The sequence below is a fragment of the Manis javanica genome, chromosome 5 (assembly GCF_040802235.1).
Source record: "Manis javanica isolate MJ-LG chromosome 5, MJ_LKY, whole genome shotgun sequence".
Lineage (NCBI taxonomy): Eukaryota > Metazoa > Chordata > Mammalia > Pholidota > Manidae > Manis > Manis javanica.
In genome coordinates this window covers 69654458-69669005 of record NC_133160.1, presented here as the reverse complement: position 1 = coordinate 69669005, position 14548 = coordinate 69654458, and the positions used below count along the sequence as shown (strand labels likewise).

The 14548-nt window shown below is 35.3% G+C and overlaps 1 protein-coding gene across 11 annotated transcripts in view; it reads left to right on the top strand.

Moving 5' to 3' along the window:
- The window catches only part of AFG2A (AFG2 AAA ATPase homolog A), a 402837-nt gene that overhangs the window by 21130 nt on the left and 367159 nt on the right, over nucleotides 1-14548 (top strand). For 8 of the 11 annotated variants that reach the window (XM_073237070.1, XM_073237068.1, XM_073237063.1 and 5 more), the window contains exons 2-10: nucleotides 142-263; nucleotides 1294-1451; nucleotides 1963-1986; nucleotides 4920-4978; nucleotides 5584-6225; nucleotides 7139-7268; nucleotides 7536-7592; nucleotides 8785-8908; nucleotides 11075-11330. In XM_073237070.1, coding sequence (XP_073093171.1) covers nucleotides 142-263; nucleotides 1294-1451; nucleotides 1963-1986; nucleotides 4920-4978; nucleotides 5584-6225; nucleotides 7139-7268; nucleotides 7536-7592; nucleotides 8785-8908; nucleotides 11075-11330 — 1572 coding nt within the window. The remainder of the gene's footprint in view (nucleotides 1-141; nucleotides 264-1293; nucleotides 1452-1962; nucleotides 1987-4919; nucleotides 4979-5583; nucleotides 6226-7138; nucleotides 7269-7535; nucleotides 7593-8784; nucleotides 8909-11074; nucleotides 11331-14548) is intronic. The other 3 variants (XM_073237069.1, XM_036997940.2, XM_073237064.1) reach the window with 1 other exon arrangement.

Genomic DNA, 14548 nt, shown 5'->3' with positions numbered 1-14548 from the left:
GTTGAACAGTGGTTTCTCTAGAGTATGGTAAGTTCATTCATGTGGTTATGAGGATAGAAGATTTTTATTTACTCCAAAAAAAAGCATGCTTTAACTTGTAAGAAAATAGTCTGAAAATAATTTTCTTGTCCTTCTTGATAGATGACAAAGTACCTAAAGCATTCCAGAATTCCCTTGTTCAACTTGGACTAGGCACTATGAAATCTGCAAATATATGTATTGGTCGACCAGTGTTGCTTACTAGTCTGGGTGGAAAGCAGGAGGTAAGAGTCCTTTTCATTTCCTTAGTTTAGAAGGATTTGGGATGTGTTTGATTTTAATTTTCCACACAAGCAGTAATAAACCAAAAACTGTATTTTAAACTACGCTCACATCTTATATATACTTTTCTTTCTTTTGATGTGTACAACTACCCTGGGCATAGTAGCCCCTGAATTTCAGAATGTAAAGAGAGGCCTTTCCTCCAGACGCAGTGATGCACACACATTATCATCCCTGTTTCTTCCAGTCTGTCAGTTACATTTCCCCACAGAAATGCTGTTTGGGGGTTTGAAGGTCATCTCTTGTATACAAATATTCGATTATCCTCCTGTTTTCAGCTGTTTGTTCTTGCTGCCACTCATCATACCTGACACTCTAAGCCCAGAATCTTGCCTGGGTCATTTTTGGCAGCTTGGCTTTCTTTCCTACTGCTGGTCTCTCATCTGCTGCTGCTTTATCGGTTAGTGTTCTCTCATCCAGTGGGATCCTCAGGAAATGTTTTGAAATCTCTTACCTGCTGATGGAATGCCTTCCATTCTTCTCATTGTTGTTTAAAAAATCCTTTATTGTGGTCTGTGAAAGAGAAGACTGTAAGTATATAAGATCAGCCCACCATCTGAAACTAGAAAACATCACTTCTCTCCTTAACGTTTAAGTCTGATGAGATCCAGGTTCCCACGAAGGTCTTGTTCCTGACCCTTCACTGTTTCCTTGATGTTGTTAAGACTCCAAGATGGATAACCTTACAGTTAACTGCTTCTTATCACCTGCTAATGCCCTTATCTCTTTTCCTAAAGGTACCTTTCTGATCTTACACAGTTTTCTCTTTAGGATCATTCCTAATTTTCACAAAAGACATAATACTTATTTAAAAAATCTTTTCATAACTTGTGTCAGATAATAACTCCTTTAGGGTAAGGACTACATTTTACTGATCCATGTACTTGCTGTGATTAGTTTTCTGCTTTAAAAATTAATGATATCCTGTGACTATTTATTTTCTCATGTTTTTATTTCCCATGTTCTGGACAGGTCTATACAGCCTGGCCTGTGGCAGGATTTCCTGGAGGCAAGGTTGGCCTGAGTGAAATGGCTCAGAAGAACGTGGGTGTGAGGGTTGGCGATGCCATCCATGTCCAGCCTCTCGTGGGTGCCATGCTGCAGGCTGAGGAAATGGACTTGGCACTGAGGTTCGGCTCTTTTCTTTGGCACCTGTCTAGATCAGTGTTGTCCAGTGGAAATATAACAAGTCACAGATGTGAACCATGTACATAATTTTGCATTTTCTACTAGCCACATTTAAAAAGTAAAAAACAGGTGAAATTAATTGTAATAGGATATTTTATTTAGCCAGTAAATGGAAAATCTTATTTTAAGTTAGAATAATTACAAAAAACTATTAATCAGACATTTTTCATTCTGTTTTTCAAACTAAGTCTTCAAAGTCTGGTACATATGTTATATTTGTAGCACAAGTCAGGACTAGTCACATCTTAAGTGCTTGATGGCCTCATGGTGAGCGGCTGGTTCTTCTATTAGTATATGCTAAATTAGCGCTGTGTAATTTATGGAGTAGGGACTGTCTGATAGCCTGTAATTAGAATATTCTCTGACATTTTAGGTGAGAGGAATTATTATTGATATTTAACTATTTTTCATCTTGACTTGCAGTATAATCAGGGCTTCTTGTCTTTTTTACAGTTGTAAAGAAGGGAGTAGATTACGGTGAGTAGGCAAGAAACAAGTTTTAATTAAGACTGCTCAAGCAAAGTACCTGATTGTATATTTTAATTCATTGATTAGTTAATCTAATAAAACAGTTAACTTCGTTCAGACTTTTAAATAGTCCCTTACCAAAGACTACTTATTTGAATCAACTTACCATATACTTAAAGTTTATTACCCATCCTCTTGACTATTCTGTATCTAGTAGGCTTTTGACTCAGATTACATATATAAGTCTTACAAAATTTGTTTAAGAAAAGTATATTTTGATGCTTTAATACCACCTTAGTAACAATTTGGGGGATGTGATTATTTTATATGCAAGAATGACAAAAGATTTTCCTGTTATTAGCTTGATTTTAAAATGTTGTCTTCTCCTTTGCTACTATTATAGATTCCAAGCTTGTGCTTTGGCATAATTTTTCCTTTAAAAAGAGGAAAGTGTTTTCAGAGCATTTAATAACTTTTTAATGAACAATATAAGGCAGAGAGGAAAGAGAACACAACATCTTCAGCACCAGCTGTGTACTAGCACATACATGTACACATACTTTCTTCTTTTTTTCCTTCTCATTTAATTCTTTAAACATCTTTTAATCCTTTAAACATCTTTCAAGGTATTCATATTTATTCCTTTTTTTTTTATTTATTCCTTTTTTACAGAAGACGAAATGGGCTCAGTGAGGAGCAGTAACTTGTAACCCATAAATATAATGGATTAGTTAGTAGCACTCCTCAAATTTAACAGGATGAATCTTCAGCCTGTTTTAAAACAGGGCTGCAGGCAGCCAGTAATCAGTTGACTGGATTTTTGGTTATCTGTGAACTAGTGTGACCTCTTGAGGGTGCAGCCATTAGGTGATGACCATTACCTGCTATAGAGTGACTGTATGTAGTTTTAAATGGAAGCTTTAAAATAAAAAAATCTTATGTTTTAAATGTGGTAGCAGCAGAACTTAGATAAGAAACTGAATTTCCAGTAAGAAAAATAAGTAATTTTAATCTTCTGCCTAAATTCTTCAGTTGTAGCTAAAACATTTTATTAGTAAGGTTAGAGCTCCTTCTAGTGGAAATAATTTTATCTGCACCCATTCTTTTTTTGAAAGCAAAATTGGTTGAGTATTTTTACAGTTCTTACAGATATTTGTAAATGTCTTCTATTCAGTTTAATGAATAAAAACAATTTAAGTATAACCTAAACTCTCAGATTTCTGTAAACAGAAGTAAATTTAAGCATTTAAACAGATACATACAATTTCCTCGTTAGTTTATACATACATTTGATTCATGAAATTTCCTCCTCATTCTATTTTTCTCTCTCTTTTATATGAATACACAGTCAATTCTCATCATTTGTGGTAGTTGTATTTGATAAAGTTGCCATACACTGAATTAGCAAATACTGAACAATTGCTCCTAGGGGTTATGTATGTTCATATACATATTTAAAATACATAAATGTATATGTTTTGCAAAGATTATAATCTTAAATCCTTAGAAAAACTCATTCTGGTAGATTCTGTTTTCATCCTTTTACAAAAGAGAAGAGGTGATTCAGAAGTGTTACGTGACTTTGCTGAAGCCACTCCACTAACAGATGCCCGGTTGGGATTCAGATTCCCTCCAACTGGCTCCTGAGTTGGAACTTTTTGCTGTCCACTGCACTGTCCCCTACATTTGCACTCTCCATTCTCTAGTTATCTCTGAATGAGAACTAAAATGTTGTGAGGCCTTTTTCCATCTCAGTTGGGAAACTGTCAGGTGACTTGAATTTTTGCATGCTCTATACACATTCACAAGTGACTGGGAAAGCTCTGCTAGTATTGATTTTGGGCTTACAAATAAATTTTAGCAGGTAGGTGAATTGGCAGATACAGAATCTGCATTATAATGAAGATTAACTGGATTAGTTTTGTTGCTTAGAGTGACTGAAGAAAAATTTGATATGGACCCCATGGGCCTGTTAATACACCCCTTCCTGACTTAAACAATCCCCCTCCATAGATCTCTGGCAGAGCTCCCAAACACTGGCCACCTCAGCTAGTATGGTCTACTTGTATATGGAGGAGGAGGAAGAATGGCCGTGTTCTCAGAACTCTCCAAAAACTGGTTTGTTTATAAGTATAATGATTTTTGGTGTGCCTACTTCCTCTACTCAAACAATCAAACTTCCTGGAAGACACAGTTACTAGATGGAAGAAAGGGTTCTCATTTTTTTGTAGACATACCCTTTCTCCAGAATAAACTTCCATGGCATCTTACCTTCCTTTTCTTATTTTTACCTCTTCAAATAAAGGATTTCCTTCAGATAAAGGATTTAACTTTTCTGAAACATGATTTATTATGCAAAGGAATGAAGCATGCTATTAATTAAAGCTTTCTCCAAGTTAAGCAAATTCAGAAAGGCAATGATTAATTTAGCCAGTGTTTTTTCAAATGTTTTTGACTCTGACACACCATAAAAAATACATTTTTCACTGTGATTCATTGTACACATACATCCACAAATACAGTGCACATAGGTAGTCAGTCACACGAGTGTACCTTTTTACACATGAACATATAGATATGTGTGTATGTATGTTTTACAAAGCAATACTTACCCTTTCTATGTGCCATATATTCTGACATTTTGTATTCTATTAAAGAAAAGGCTGGATGGGATTGACTGAAATGATTTCATGATTTTGGACCTTAGATTCTGTAGAACACTTATTTAGGCCATCAGGGCTTGCAAGTGATATTTTCAAGGCTATAGGAAGTATCTGAAAAGTGTAAATCATTCCAAAATTGTGTAAATCATTTCCAGGTTATGAACTAATTATTTTTTATTAGGTCTACATTACAACTATGTACATGTCATTTTATATTACATTTTAGTTTCTGATATTTCTAATGCTGACTTCTGTTTCCTCCAACCCCACCCTTTACAGTGACAAAAATGTTGATATTAATGAAGAACAACTGACTGCTTGTCTTCTGAGAAAACTGGGTGAGATATGTATTTCAATAGTTTCTTAAATTATAAGAAGCAAGGCAGCAGCAAATAAAGTGTCTTTGAGGTCCTGTATACATAATTGTCTTCTTCAACATAGCATAGAGAATATGCTTCTCAATGAATTAATGTCTTTTGGGATAGGGATTTTTTTTTTCCCCTGATTGATTGGCAGTTGAGCCATGAAGAGAATATAGGACTTAACCTATGGACAAAGGCAGAGGTAGAACTAAGACTTTTAACCCTTGAGCTCTTGATCTTTCCTGTGAGAAATGTGATCTTGGAGTGTTGGCTTACATGTGTCATTTGAGGTTAATCATCAAATGTGGATTGCCTGGCTATATGCTGATAGTTAATAGAACACTAGATGTATTGCCTGTAGAGGATTTCAAAGACTCATCTTGTCCTTATTCTGTTATCAGATAGTGCTCTGTCAGAGGGGTATATTTGGTCCTCTGTTTTTTATGAGTTATTTTATTAATACTCTCATCTTTTATGTAGTCTTTTCAGTCAGATAGTTTTGTTAATAGATGAAATAAATTGCTATTTAAATATTAAATGGTTGGAAAATTTTTATATATATTTGATATATTATTTTCTAGATGGCAAGATTGTTTTACCAGGCAACTTTCTGTATTGTACATTCTATGGACGACTATGCAAGATGCAAGTGTTGCGAGTGAAAGGGGCCGACGGCATGATACTGAGAAGGCCTCAGGGTGATGCTGACGCAGATGCACAGGGCATGGCCCCTGAACAGTCCAGCATAGAAACCAGTACTCTGGGTATATCCTCTCAGTTAAGCCAGTTAGATCTGGAAGAACCCCGGGATCCAACAGCAAGTAGTACTCCTTGCAGAGCAGTAGGTGACAGAAGCATCAGTAACACTGGTGACATGTTGGATAGTACCCAGAGCCCTGAGGATGGCAGTGGACTTGGACTGCATCAAGTCACAGGACTTAAATGTAGTTTTGAGTTGACCAGAGGAGGAAATGAGCAACTCCTCAGTGAAAAGAGATTGCTAAAGTCAGCCTGTGTGGGAGCAAAGTGCAACACCGATACTTTTTATTATATTTCTTCAACAACGAGAGTCAATTTTAGAAAGAATCGTACAAATTCAAAAGAGCAAGATAGTCAGCTTAAAGTAACTTATGACATGATTGGAGGCTTAAGTAGTCAGCTGAAAGCCATTAGAGAAATAATTGAATTACCTCTCAAACAGCCTGAACTTTTCAAGAGTTACGGTAAGAGTCCTTTATTGTACCAAAAAGTATTAAATTCAAACTAAAAAGCAGTTATCTCATTCCGCTTGTGTAATGATTGCTCACCCTCTTTTTCTATTTTTCCTTCCTGAGTGGTAGGCATGGTAGGAGGGTTGAGTTGCTTTGATGCCAGTTCAGTGAACCTTATTGTCTTACTAGGTTGTAATATGTGTTATTTGCAGCCTCCTCTCTTCTAATTGCACTCTGCCACACTTGTATTGGATCTAGAATAAGTTCTTATCATGGAACATCAGCTGTAATTACTAAATAAATAAACTAAACAGATATGTTTGATAAAACTTCTTTGTTAGGAAATGTAGGTATGTGCAGATCTCTGGACTGAAACCAGTAGTTAAGGGAGTGACTGGGCCCTTAGGAAACTCAGAGCTTTCTCTGTGAGGTTATTGCCCAGATCCTCTGCATGTATTTGGCACAAATGTCTGTTCTCTGCTTTTTCCTCTTTCATGGGTCTATATATATAAAATGAACCCTTGGATTGACATTTTGCTAGTAACGCTCATATTCTCTGAGATGGCTAGTTGGGTGAAAATTGGGATTGGTGGCTTACTTTGGGTGCCCTTGTTGTCTTGGCTTTGCTTTCTGTTCATTGAACTGTCTGGGGTGGGATGGGGCATGGCAACTGTGTGTGTCCAGCCTATTTTTTTTTTTACCAATGTGCCCTGGTCTGGTTGAGTCTACAAAGATGGAAAAAGTCATTGCTGGAGATCAATGTGTGGGCCAGTTAGTACATCTTTCTGGTGGGGGTGGGAAAAAGGTCTGACTCTTACTTGAGTTTTATGATGCAAGGTACATTTATATTTTATAACTCACATTTGAAGTCACATGACAACACTTAAACATAGCAATGCTGAGTCCAGTGTTCCTTTTGTTCTAGGAATTCCTCCCCCTCGGGGAGTTTTACTTTATGGCCCTCCAGGTACTGGAAAGACAATGATTGCCAGGGCTATTGCTAATGAAGTTGGAGCCTATGTTTCTGTAATTAATGGTCCTGAAATTATAAGCAAGTAAGTGCATCATTTAATAGAATAAACAGTATTATTAAATGTGTTTTTCAAACATGGCTGCATAGTATTCTGTCTGAATATTTCGTATGTTGGAATATTTTACATTTGCTTTCTAATCTATAAAAATTAAGTTTGGTAAATAATTTTGAAAGCAATTTTAAGTATTCTGGAAATATTTGAAAAAATCACATGGTTTTTTAAAGACAAAGACAAAGCTTTAAAAACAATAAGAGGTGGTTCTTAAATGTATTTTTTTATCTGTTACAGATTCTATGGGGAAACAGAAGCAAGGTTACGTCAGATATTTGCTGAAGCCACTCTGCGGTATTCTTTATTTTCAGATGTTTGGAATTAGGTGTCAAGGCTGAACTAATCAAAGTAGAGATACTAGCAGTTTACATGAAGCATGAAATAATAATACAAAAATAATAGTAAATACCATTACAGATAGTAAATCTAATGATTTCCATCTTCTTTATCTCTATGTTATAGTTTGGAAGTTTTATAAATCAGGAATTAAATTACGTAAAGTGGAAGAATTTAGACAGTGTTGTATGATAAGTCCATGTGACTTTGCTTGAGCATATAAAATTACAATTTTCTTTCCTTAGGGTTACTAGGCTACTTAACATGTCCAGTATATCTAGTTCCCTTAGTAATCTGTATTCCAGTGGCCCTTTATGCATACAACTTTGTTTTATTATCCTTGGCTCCAAAAGGACAAATCTTTTGCTATTTAAAAATTATTCTTACTGATTATTCCTCAGTTTAGGCTACCATGTTACACTGCAGTGAATGTAAGTGTGGTCTACAACTTGGTCTAATATAAATTATGGATAATATGACTGTGTCTTTATCACTGTTTGATATTTAAATTACCATAATTACCATCTCATCAAAACAACTTATATATTTAAAGTTTTTTTTTTCACCAGTGATAGTAGATGAAGTGAGTGGTATATAGTGCCAATACTGAAAATTTGAGCAGCTGTAGAATGCCTTACTGTGCAAATGTTTTGTTGTTATGTTCCTGGCAGTTGAGGCTTCCTCTGGTGAGGGAATTCACATCTTTTTATGGGAGAATCATCTTGAAAGTTCTTTTTTTAATAGGTAAAAAAAGGAGAGCATTTCTAGTTTCTGTCCCTTCCTCAAACTTTAAAACGAAGGGACCACAGTTCAGCTTCTTAACTAATGCAGTCATAACAATTTAATGAGCATAAATGGGCAAGTTCTGTCTGGGCACAGATTATCTTGGGTGTAACAGACTGTTCTCAATACTCCGCTTTTTTACTGAGGGCAGAGGTACTAGAGTATGATACTGGTGAGCTAATAATTTGGGTTAGAAATTAATCTAAGGTTTTTCAGCTTAATATCCTATTATTTTTGTCTTTAATATTAAAATACTAAATGCTAAATTCATACCTTGCATTTCAATTAAAAAATTAAAACTAAAGGAATTTATCAAATTTAAGTTACATGTATATTAGAGAATTAATTTAACTTTTTTTGTCTTTAGGCACCCATCAGTTATTTTTATTGATGAGCTGGATGCACTTTGCCCTAAAAGAGAAGGGGCTCAGAATGAAGTAGAAAAAAGAGTTGTAGCTTCACTGTTAACACTGATGGATGGTATTGGTTCAGTAAGTATAGTACCAGTATTATAGTACCCATAGAAAAGGGTTGATTCTTCATAATATATATGTAGTATGCTAAATACTACAAATATGCAAAACATGTCAAATATGTCTGAGTTTTTAGGTATTCTAGGATAAAGGGAAAATACTAGCTATAGAAACTAAAGAGAAGATGCATCAATAATGTTTCTCACCAGATTTCTTAGTAACTGCTAGTACAGTATAACCTGGCATGTTTTTCTGGGATGTAAAGTAATATACAATGGTAGATTTCTTTTGAGAAAATGATAGTAACTTTAAAATCTGAAGCAAAAATCGGGAAGGTTTAGCAGTTAAATTTTAAAGGATTTTACTAAAAATATCATGAGGAAGTCTTGATATGCATGTATAAATTCTTTTGAGGCTTTAAGTTTGGCAACTGAAAGGAAAGGAAGTGAGAATGATGGAAAATGTATTTGTACGATATTTAAAAAGAATTTACCTGTGCTACAGATTCTCTGATGGGACATATACTCTTACATTAATTAGAAACTGTGTATTAATTATGAAAGGCAGAGCCACAGTAGTAATAGAGAATAGGAATGGAGAAAAATTCTTTCAGACTCCTGACAGCCATTCATCAGATGAATACACTTCTTATGCAGGATTATAAATAAATCATTTTTTAGAATCATAACATGTTTGAACCATAAGAAATTTTAGAAATCATGCAGTCCCAAGCCCTCTTTTTGCATATTAAAAAACTGGAAAGTTAGAACATTTTGGTTTTTACTGCATATTGGTAGAAACTGAACATGGGAAAATAATGCGAAGGTTTGATTTTAAGTCTCTGTTATTTGCTAACGTGTTATAATTTTAAGAGTAGCAACACAGAAGGGTTGTTACCTGGGGAAGGCTGGCTGACTGCCTGGTCTTCAGTCTTGCAGCAGTGCCTCAGTGTGATCGTTATGTACCAGGTTTGGTTCTAAGCATACGAAGCTTGGAGAATTATTTGTAGTATGTTGGAGATGGTGAGGTTCTGAGGACTGACCCACAATAACAACATTCACAAGAGACTGATATATAAGCTGTGATTCCAGTTTGTCTATTTATAGTAAATTTAATTATCAAGACAACCAGTTTCTTTGTTCTGGATTTCTATATTTTCACCCCAAAGGCAAATATGTACAGAGCGCTGTATTACAATTAGAAGGGTTTTTGGTTAGTAGGAAATCAGACGGAAGGCTCTATATTGTAGGATCTTAAATCACTATGTCATTGCTGCCTTTCTGCCACTGGGATAAGCTTTCTGTGGACTGGTGTTCTTGCTTTTGGGCATGACTGGAAGCATGTGGCAGTGGTGTTTTAGTCTGAAATGTTTAAGGACCTCTCTTTGTCTTCCAAACTCAAAGTTCTTAGATTCGTTGTAATTCATGTATTTTCTGTTGGGCTCTTCCAGTATAATTGATTTGGTTTGAGTTTTCTTATTTTGAATCACATTTCAGTTAAACTTGTCTCTGTGAAATTACACTTAGGTCATGTGACTAGAATGTTAGATAATACCTATAGGTGGCTGATTGTGATCATAGTTTTTTAAACTGTTACTCCAAATTTCATTTTCAGAAAGTAAAAATTCATATGTACTCAAGGGTGGCTGATACTTGGGTGTTAGATATATTGTAGTCTATATTTTGGGGAATTTGAAAGTTTATCAAAGTAAAAAATGTTCATATGTGAAGATTTCTTAGATAACTGTGATAGAGTTTTGTTCATTTGAATAACATGTAGGTCATAATCTTTGCTTTCAAGTAGGGGAAAAAGATAAAACAAAACAGCTATATGGTAGGGTATTACATATTACTCATGAGAATGGTGTAGTTAAGATGCTAGAAGTGGGAGAGGCATCACTTATAGGAGGTGGAGAGGAAAGTATTGGAAAACTTCTGAGGTGAGGGAGCATTTAGGCTGAGCTTTGGAAAATGTGGAATGAGTAATAAAGTGTGATGGGTAGGACTTAGCAGCTGGGACAGTAGATCGATCCTTGTTTATATAGCCAATCCCAATGTATGTTTGTAATATTTTATATATAGTAAAATGATGTAATGTTTTATATAATATAAAAATATATATTGTAGAACATCATATATATCTTTTACTGTTAAAAGAACATGTCATTTATTTTCATTTTTTAAGGAAGGAAGTGAAGGACAGTTATTGGTCCTTGGGGCCACAAATCGCCCCCATGCTTTGGATGCTGCACTACGAAGACCTGGACGATTTGATAAGGAGATTGAGATTGGAGTTCCTAATGCTCAGGACAGACTAGATATCCTCCAGAAACTGCTTCAGAGGGTGCCGCATTTGCTTGCTGAAGCTGAACTGCTACAGCTGGCAGAGAGTGCTCATGGATATGTTGGAGCAGACTTGAAAGCCTTGTGTAATGAAGCAGGTAAGAGGGATTTGCTACTGTGAGTCTGTATTGATGGGCTTAATAACTAGGTCATTTACATACTGATAATTTCTATCTCACTTCTTGATGGGAATAGCTCATTTTTTTCAAATGAATATGTGTTTGTTGAAAACGGTCTAATCTAGATAATTCAGAATTATCAAAAAGAAATAAAAATCACTCTTAATCCTGCCTCCCAACGATAACCACTATTATGGTGTGTATCCTTTCAGACTTTTCCTAAGTTAAACACACACATGCAACACACACACACAGAGACACACACACACACACACACACACACACACACACGTAACCAGATGCATAAATGGCAGTATTGATGATGACAATATTTATTGATATTGTGCTGTGAAAATTAGGGAGAAGTGCTTGCAGGAGGATCAGAATTTTCCATAAAGAGCGGCTTTGTATTTGTTGAAGTGCTGAAAAAGTACTTTGTGAAACCAAAGAATTCTATGCATGTGATGTGATGGTGATGTTTTGAGTCTGAACATGTTTAAGGGCTATAATTAATCATGTGACTTTTTAAGAACTTCACTGTGGCATAGCTGTAGTTACTTTGGAAGCCCTTAAGACCTTTTAACATTTGTGAAATTTCCATTTCAACCATGGCAAATCTATTCATATCTGGACAGCTTTTGTAAGCTATAGAAATGTTTGATCAGGCTAGTAAAAATTTATCTTTATAAAAAATATCTCCTAGTCTTTTTTGTTTTGTTTTGTTTTTTTCTGGGAGGATATGTTTATTTTCTGGTATCCTCAAAAGGCTGGGCACATACCTCAAAGCATCTCTGGCTTGCCAGTAACTTTGGGTTCCTTAAATTTATTCTCTTCTCTTATATGGGCATATGTTTCTAAGTCCTCTTACACTTTGGAAGGAATTTTTTTTCAGTTGTGGCATTCTGTTTGGTTTGTGACCTCTTCGGTTTTTTCATAAGGTGCTTTAAAGAAAGTTTTAACCTTTGTAGGTAATGGAAGAAGTTGAATTCTTGAGTTTGAAGTTTACTTTAGTGCTTTAGTGCAGAAGTATGATAACTTTACCTCAAAATCATAATTCATAGTTCATGATTCATAGTTTTAATTTAGTAGGATTGAAGACCCTTCAGTTAGTCCTTTCATCCTAATCTGGCCTGATGTTTGCAGGGAAAGAGGTTAGAGAAAGAAAGGTCAGAAACAAAAACTTGAAGAGGTATTTTGGAGTCTATAAATATCTTACTCTTGGTGGGGAAAATCAATTTTATTGCATTCTGTTTGATCATTATCACAATTTCCATAATAGAGGACTCAACAGTTGGGGGAGAGAACAGGTTATATATACGACAAGGCAAATATGAAGATTCTTCTGGTGTATTATGGTCTAGGACAAGCCCCCTTTCTATCCAGTTTTTTGTGCTTCATAAGAAATGGTGGGTTTGATCAAGAAAATGAATTTCCTAGTGATCAAGAAGCAGAAGTTCAGTGGATAAATTTTATAGTCTTTCATTCCATTAGGTGATAGTGAGGAGTCTAGATTAGTATGTAGGCACTGCTTTGGACTTGCCCATCTAGGCAAGCAATCATTCTTCAGCTTCCTTTATCAGATATTTTTTGACTTTCCAATACATTTTCATGCACTCTGGAAGGCTCTGGGATTCTTGCTGTCCAGAAACACACAGCCTGATGAAGGAAAGAGATTTGTAAGCAACTACTTATACTGTGAGGTATGTACTCATAAAACTATGGAAAAATGTAGTGACTTTCCTCTTTAAAAGTGAGATCATTTATATTTTACTTATTTGTTAACGGAAATAGCTAATTTATTTCTAATCATAAATATGTATTTGTTGAAAAAATCTAGATAATTCAGAGCACTATCAAAAGAGAAATAAAAATCACTGTTAATCTTATCTCCTAAAGATAACCACTATTATAGCATGTCTCCTTTGAGACTTTTCCTGAGTTCACACACATGTATGTAACCATGAGTTACAAAAGAAATGCTGTGGTTATATAGAGAAAATGACATCTAAGAAGGAGCTTAAAGAAAAAGTAGGAGTTCTACAGATAGAATGAAGGGCGTGAAAAGGTAGGAAAGGGAAAACATCCTTTCATTTAATCCTCATACTAACCCTGTGATACAAGTATTGGAATCAAGAGAGGTCTCACAGCTAGTATGTGGCAGGGCTAGACTTAAACTCCAGGTCATCTTATTCTAAATCCATGCTCTGAATCAAAATTAAATCATATGGCTCAGATTTTTGTCAGAGCAGTATGAGGCTTTTTTATTTATTTTTAGTCTCTGAAGCTATGGATAGGATCAATTTGTAAAATAAGAAGTACCCTTACCTTTTTGTAGAAATTAAGGTGTGTCCTGAGACTTTCAGGGGAAAACTATAATGTAACTCACATACTAGATATACATAGGGCCGTCTTTCATGGGCACTGTGGTACCCCAAGAACTTCAGGAAAATGGTAAGAAAATTTGAGAAATTCTGCCCCTTATTATGGTATATGTAGCAAAAAGTTGTGAAAGGATCACAAGGTGGGTTGGAGAGAGGACTCCGATATGAAGATACATATAAAGGGTGTACTTGGCACATACAAGCAGTAAATAAATACTAACTGCTGTTGGTGTGACTTAATAATTTCAGATGATCAGATACTGAACTGATCTTCTGTTTTTCCACTGATCAAGCAGTGAATCAGATTATGAGAAAGTAATTTTTAAAAAGATCAGTGTTAAAGTGTCCAGTAGGATAGATACATGGTTTTGTGTATACTGTCTTAAATATTCGTGTATGCGTGTTATATCATATTGTTTTCTAACTCTGTGTAGCAGAATAAAGTTTAAGAGTAGTGTGTTAGTTTTTTGCAAGGGAATTTTCTAAAGAGACAGAGGGAAATAGTAGAAAAAATGAATCTTGAGTGTTGGACAGACCTGCCTTTAAAATCAGGCTTGTGATCTTGGGCAAGCATTATCTGAACCTTAGTTTTCTCCATTTGTAAGTTGAGGGGGTTGTGGTAGATGATGTCTATGTGCCCTTGAGAATATGATGTTCTCTGAATATAAGGGAGGATGAGAAAGAAAAGGCTGGTGGGGAGAAAGGATGGGAAGATTTGGAAAATGGAAAGGGGACAGTAAGCATTACTCAAATTACTCAATAAGCCTGGTCTGGCTTCCTTGGATATACTTCCATATGCTTGGCCTTTCCACTTTT